We start from the raw sequence: 7373 nt of genomic DNA, 5'->3' as shown, positions 1-7373 counted from the left end.
TTGTTAGTACATGCCGGGTGCTCCAACACCCATTGAAGCAGACTGTAGATAAAGGGGCCGTCCGGTCCCACGCCATCGTTGTCAGCAATGAGTCCTCCTCCGCGTTGGCTGATGTCCGGCTGGAGGGTCCCACACTGAAGTCTCTCTCATATGTAGCTGAAGGTCTAGTCCTAGACAACCGGAGGCAAGGATGCAGCCGCGTCCTGGCTGTGTCCCTCACACTGGTACTAAAGAGGCAGTGTCCCTAACTGATGGACCTGTCCCTGCAGCAACCACAAGCTGGGGTGAGTCGGGGCCTAGCTGAGGCCTAAGGAGGTCTCTGGCCTAGTGCAGGGGTCACAGACGCCCGGCACACACAACCTATCCTCTTCTTTTCCAAGCTCCGACTGACTGGTGTGGTCTGAGCGCGTGAAATGTATCTCTTTGGAGAGCAGAGGATTCGGGCAGCCCTATTGGCTGTTATGCGACATTTGACTCCAGCCCCAGTGCCTTGTGGAACATGTAGTCCCCGCGGAGCCCTTTGCCTGTAATGGCCACCGCAATTGCTGTCCTTCTGCACATGCGCGAGCTCTGTGTAATGGCCGCCGCACTTCCATCACATCTGCGCATGTGCAGCCAACCTCAATATGGAGGCACCCTGCAAGGGGAGCTGCCGAGGACCTTGGCGACCCGCTCGCCATCCTGAATGCTTCCACCTCCCGCAAAGCCGCCTGCACTCGCTGCACCGACGGGTCTTCCGCCAGCTCCAGTGTGGCCCACATTCCCCATAGCGATCAGAGGTAAGGGGAATGAAGGGGGGGGGGGGCAAGGGGGAAGCCCAGAGGGGGACCTGGCCACACTTGTATGAATACTATATACAATCGTGTGAGAAAAGAACTCCAATTTGTAGATCTTTGCAGGCACTGGTGCTCCTAATATTAAACAGCTGCATTGATAATTGATGAACTGCTGGAACTCCTAAGTAAAAACAAAGGAGACCGCAACTAAACGGTACACTGTATTAGGCAGTGGTGGTAGAGTTCTCTGGTAAAGAAGCCTGCAACCCTAGTAGTATGGAAACCTGATACAATGAAAGTTCCCAATTCTCTGAATGTAGGTGCAGTTCGTGGGTCCAGAATAGGATATCTCAGAGTCTCTTGGATGGTAGATCTGAATCTGCAATGACACAAAACAAAACGACCATTGCGCGGTAACCTCTGAGTTATTGGTTCGCTCCCACACCGCTGCTAGCTACTTACGTAAAAGTAGAAGATAAAGGGCCTTGAAAGGTATCTTTAACTTGTGCTCCGGTCTGCAGGCTGGATATCAGTGGATTTCCAGATGGTATTGACCCTCTCCACACAGTTGCGAATATATGCATAAAAAAATATATAATAGAAAAACCAATGGTATGATACCATATAAAATGTAATAAAACAATAGAACTCACAGCAATACACTCACATGCTGACCAGCCCTATGAACAGGATACAATGTGCTGTCCGCTATCTTGAGAGGATAATGAAGCGGTGCATGTGGATGTAAGGTCCTGCATTAGCCTCCTCCTCGTGGCCACGACTCGGAGCGCCAGGTCCACCTCCGATGATGTCACTGCTAGACCACCCCTTCTCCTCTACAAGCCTGCGCACGCCATATCATGTCTTGCTGAAACTCCACCCAACGCGCGTTTCGTGACTACTGACGTCACTTCTTCAGGGGTAATGGAGTGGTGATGGAAATACGTGCTATTTCAGCACACACGGAACTACCCGCACGGCTCCTATTGGACAGCTAATTCTAAAAGGGACCGGCTCGATGTATAACAAAGTATATCAACACAAATACAAATTTAGGACATTAATCATAATCAAAAATTCCCTAAATAGCAATTAAACATTAAAAAGAATTCACACATTATGTTTTCCACCTAAAATTCATGAACAGACACAAAGTTGGTTAAAATAAACATACTAGCAACTTGAAAGAGATACTCTAGCCAACCTGCACTGACCTGATTAAGCTATAATATGGAATAATAGCTGGAAAGGAACAGAGGATACAGAGGAAAAATCGGACTAGTCGCCGCCTGCGGAACAGATGTAACAGATAACAAATACCTCAAAATTATATAGAAAAGACCTAGCCCTCTTTTAAAAAGGAGGCTAAATCGAAATTTATATTTAGACCTCTTGGGGTCAATGTTTTTAGGGTATAGATCCAAAAGCTTTCACGCCTGGATCTGGATCTTTATCTTGTCTCCCCCTCTCCAATTTTGTTTGGGGCATTCAATGCCCTTACAAACCAATCCTTCTGGATTTTGATTATGTTTGATTTTGAAGTGGTTTGAGACGCTGTGTGTCTCTAAACCTCTTTTTATATTATATATATGTTCTGCAAAGCATCGCTTTAACGGCCTACCTGTTCGCCCTACATATTGTAGCCCACAAGGGCACTCTAACAGGTAGACCGTGAATGGACTCCTGCAGGTTATACATGATTTGATTGGAAATGTTTCTCCTGTATTATTTGATTTAAAGTCTCTACATTTGGAGCTAAACCTGCAACCAATGTTTACCCAGTTACAAGGTACAGGGACCATAAGTGCCTTAAATTATATCTCTCCCCCCTTGGAGGGGTGCTCTGTAGGACCGTCGGATTGTAAACAGAAGCATATAATGTGCAGGAGCAGGGCAGCGCGAGCACTCCCGTTTGGAGTCCATGTCTGCGCTCAGAAGTTTCACGTGATCAGAAGTACCGACCGCGCGTTTTGCGAGGAGAATGCTTTGTCAAGGCCAGTAGAAGGGGGGTGTCCCATAGCACTAGGTGAGTTTAAATAGCGTCGCCAATTGATTTTTTTGCCTGCTTTGTGACGGTTGTTGCTAGCCACCTGCTAGTTCCTCACTGATACCATATGTGCTTTCATAGTGCGTTTGTAGCAATTGGTAGGGGCTATTTTATCCTTCCTGTGCAGTTACACCTGCAGCTGTGCCGGTACGTCCTCCGTCTTCTTATTTATGCAGCGCAATGATGACGTGATCAGGTACCGCCCACCGCCCACTGCAACGTCGGAGCCCACAGAGGAAGGCTCCATCATCTCTGCGGACGTCGCCCATACACCACCTGTCAGAGGAGGCTGCCTCACTAAAGTATCCTGACGATCGGATCCAGCAGCTGAGGACACTGTCCCTCTGCGGTAGACGCTTACCGACTGTGGTATCATAATATATGAGTCAAATATCGAGATTAAAGCCCAAATCAGATGCTATATGCCTGTCCCAAGATTGATAAACACACAAACCGTGAGATGATAGAAATGTCCTGGTACGGATATCAGAGGTGACGGTGACTCTCCAGATGGCAGTCAGACGGACATCGGACCATGTGAATAAAGATGGCGGAAAGAATACATAGTGTAATACTGTATGATGTGATTGACTGATGGAAGGAAGGGGAGGGGTGTGGGGGCACTGGGCAGACAAACAAGGGAAATGGGAAAACAGATGCAAAGCTATATCCCAATTTAATAAAACTCATGAAATAAAAATCCATTGATAAAAACAGATTGCAGAGAGTCACAGGCGAAAGTGGAATCCTACTCGCTAGTGGGGGGATATAAACAGGCAGTACGTGCCGGTATCGCTGGCATGAGGACAGGGGAACCGCTGGAGGCAGATTGGCAATACTGGAAATAGCATCTCATGACATTACATTTTCTTGTATACAGCTGCCCCCCGAATAACAAAAAGAATGCGACATAATTGATACTGAAAGCAGAAAATATCATTTACATTTCCTACAAATCTCCAAAATCTCAAACATCAATGATTATCTGTGGGTTTCCCTGAGTATAAAACGCTGATGCTAGCATAGTTTAATAGTCTCATGAATACAAACAGGGGGGCCCATCGGGTCATACCTGGAAATTGGGCCCAACTGGAATGGCACAGATCCCCCTCCCTCATTATATCTGGCTCTTTAATTACTTAGGGCTGTATATTTTGATATTTATTCAGAACCTAGGAAACAAAGCGTGGGGCCGTCCCATCTAACTGCCAAGAATAAGAACTTACCAATATCATTGGCTTCATTTACCATATTAGATCACACTACGGTGTGTAAACATTAGTGCTTTATTTTCACCAATAACACTTATTCTCGGTCATTTCAGACACTTAAAGTCCTACATCCTTAGGGGTTTGTCTAATGATGACATCATAATCAACTGGTCACTCAGAAAAAGGGAATGTGTAGGGGGTGACTATTTGCCTGTCGTAAAGGTTGTTTTATAAACTCCTGAAACATCCAGAGAAATACTAAGGGAAGTTATGTACCAAAGTGTCCCGGGAACAGCAAAAGAGGGGTAGGACCGAGCAGACGTTTCATCGGTAAAAAAGAGAAATAGACAAGAGAGAGAAACACTCCCTGGGATGAGCACGATAGACCATTTCCAATAAGCATTGCACTCACACGGCCACCAGTCTCTGGCAGTCGCTCCATGACATACTTCCACTAGCCTCAGGTACCTATTTTTTCATGATACGCATCGACATCCCTTAAACTCTTTTCACATAGAACCCATCACTCATCACCCCCCAGATATATCCCTTCCATGCCATTACAAGACACCAGTGCCATTTCATACCATGCACCTTCTACCCTCAGCACAGCTAACCATGCACAATTATCAGCCACTTCTGACACACTTACTCATGCATCAACAGCCCTGTAAGACCCCAATCTCTTACATATACCTCAGATTACGATCGACAAATTAACACACTTACCTTATTAACATGATGAGACAAAAGTACACATACTTCTCTCCTCTGATGTTGGACAAGACAAACAGTTGGATATTTTCCTTTGCTCAGATAAGTTCCACTTCGGCTCCTACATACAGTGATGTATGGTCATCCATCAGTATTACCTGACCTGCTATGTCATCCTGCCATTGATCTGGTGCAATCTCAAAATGAGCCACAAAACATCCAGCTGCAGAATGATAGGACAACCTGCTGGAGCAAGAGAGAGTGGAATCACTGCCGTGTAACATGCACAGTTGCTCTTTCTTTACACATTAGCTCAAATTGGATGAGGCGTCATGCTCAGAAATAACACACCTGTCCTCAGTTTGACACTTATCATCTATTTCCATGACAAATGATTCTGCAGAAAGCGTGTCTTCCTCAGCTGAGTCACTGTAGGATTCTTCCATATTAGTGTCCACAGTTAAAATGCTGCTAATCTCTGTCTCCGTGTCATCCAGGCTTATTCCACTTGAATGGGGAATATCTGTTTTCCAAGACTCACCCGTATAGTTCAAGACTTCTGTAGCTTTTCTCCTCTCTTTAGGATCTATTGCCAATAGCGTATGAAACATTTTCAGTACTGCGGTGGTCAGTCTGTTCCATGGGGATGGTGGGTCAGCAACTATGGGGCTATTTTGCCAGTCTGCAAACCTGCTGTACCTTTCATCTGTGGGAAGAGCCACCCGCCATGGAAACTCACCAGTGAGCAAGCAGAAGAGAACCACTCCAAAAGCCCAAACATCAATACTGGAATCAGCCTCCAAGGTGTCACTCTTTGCGAGTTGACACAGCTCAGGGGACATGTAAGGTACTTTTCCTTTCAGGGGTCTGATAGCAGTTCCTTGGAGATGTGTGAGACCAAAGTCACTCACTTTAATACAGTGACATTCTTTATCAAACACTAGAATGTTGTCGGGTTTAATGTCCCGGTGAACTAGTCCTTTGCTTTCCATAAATTCCAGTGCACTGGAGATCTGAACTGCACATCGCTTTGCTGCAGCTTCTGGGATCCCAACCTGAAATATAAAATGCGTGTCATTAACGGTCAATAAAAAGTATTTTCCATATTGTAAGATTTCTGCAATGTTTATCAAAAGTGCAGCTTAAAGGGAAAACAACATCTCCATATTGCTACATATAACAGGTCTCAGTGTAACTGCAATTGTACTTGTAGAACTATTATGGTACGTGACTTCCTACTTACAGGAGCCTGAATGAGAGAGAGAAGATCACCAACTGGTGAGAGCTCCTGGGCAAAGACGAAGTGTTCACAGGTCTGGAAGGCTAGACCATAGCTCCCGATGACATTGGGATGAGATGAGAGGAAGAAGGACACACTGAACTCCATGAGGAAGCCTCTCTGTGTTGTTCTTTTCTTATCCAGGAGTTTCAAAGCCATCATCTTATCTGTAAGGAGGAGAGAAAATCGTGGTTAGTTGTGAATACATTAAATGTGCACTCACTGCTTATACTGTGAGCTCGATGTAAGTTTCAATTATGTCTGCAGCATTTGTCCATGTATTGATCCTCACACCTGTTTTATCAGTGCGGTTCTGTATATAACATTGTAAAGTGCAGAGTACAGCATCAGTGCTATATATGAATAAAGAAGTTTGTGCATAAATATATGTATGCATCTTTTATAAAGACCAATGGGGAGCGCTCACTAACTACACCTGGGTAGCAGTTGGGCTTTTAGGAGTGCCAGAGAGCAGTCACTAAGAGGTCCACCTGCACCTATCAGTGAATCAGACAGGATGGTGAATGGAAGCACTGCCAAAATACTAACACTCATTGCATTATTAATATCTGCTACTATTCCCAGGCCTGACCGAATAGGGGCACTAGTTTGTGGGGTTTTAGGGAGGAGCACTGGAGACTTACTCACAGGGTATGGCGGGGAACGTCGTCTTGATGGATGTGGTCCAATCACATATTTTCTAGTCTAACCATCTCTATTAGCTCAAATATTCCCAATATGGTGGGCACGTGTTTCGCCAGATTTGACTTGATACTATCTATGTTATTCATTTGCTTCCCTGGTGAAACCTCTGTCCAACTCACTGGCTAACTCCTAGTGAAGGGGATACTACACAACATGTGGGAGTTAAGCCCTTGGTGGCCACATTTTGTACGTGTATGAACAGCAAGATCTTAAGACATGGATGGTAATTTAATCACTCACCTGTGTTTTTGTCCTTTACCATCATCACTGAACCATAAGACCCCCTGCCAAGCTCCTTTATGACATGGAAGTGTTCCTCCAGCTCTGCATGCTGCAGGCTTTGGGATGTTAAGGTCACCAGTCCTTCTAGGATAAGCTCAATATCTGACACATTTGAAGCCATTATTCACACCTGTAAATCAAGGAATTGTAATTAGTTATATTTAATCAGTAGTTTTTATAAATATCTTAACTTTCTAATACAATAGTATTGCAGGTTGTGTAATCTAACTAATATATCTAAATGAGTTACATTGTAATAACCACTGTGTTTAAAAAAGATTAATGAAAATTAATGTGTCACTATTACCACACAGTTTTGATCTCATAGAAAATAAGAGACCACAAAATACATTATGGTC

The 7373-nt window shown here is 44.7% G+C and overlaps 1 protein-coding gene across 1 annotated transcript; it reads right to left on the bottom strand.

Moving 5' to 3' along the window:
• Window positions 1-5056: 5056 nt before the first annotated feature.
• On the bottom strand, window positions 5057-7135 carry LOC142468316 (serine/threonine-protein kinase SBK1-like). The gene is made up of 3 exons (XM_075574771.1): window positions 6973-7135; window positions 5992-6194; window positions 5057-5803 (listed from the first exon to the last, which is right to left on the bottom strand). Exons 1-3 carry the CDS (start codon window positions 7133-7135, stop codon window positions 5057-5059), a joined length of 1113 nt encoding a protein of 370 aa, XP_075430886.1.
• Window positions 7136-7373: the final 238 nt, after the last annotated feature.

This window comes from Ascaphus truei, chromosome 1 (assembly GCF_040206685.1).
Source record: "Ascaphus truei isolate aAscTru1 chromosome 1, aAscTru1.hap1, whole genome shotgun sequence".
In the NCBI taxonomy this organism is placed as follows: domain Eukaryota; kingdom Metazoa; phylum Chordata; class Amphibia; order Anura; family Ascaphidae; genus Ascaphus; species Ascaphus truei.
The sequence above is the reverse complement of the archived record's forward strand: the minus strand, read 5'-3'. Positions and strand labels throughout refer to the sequence as shown.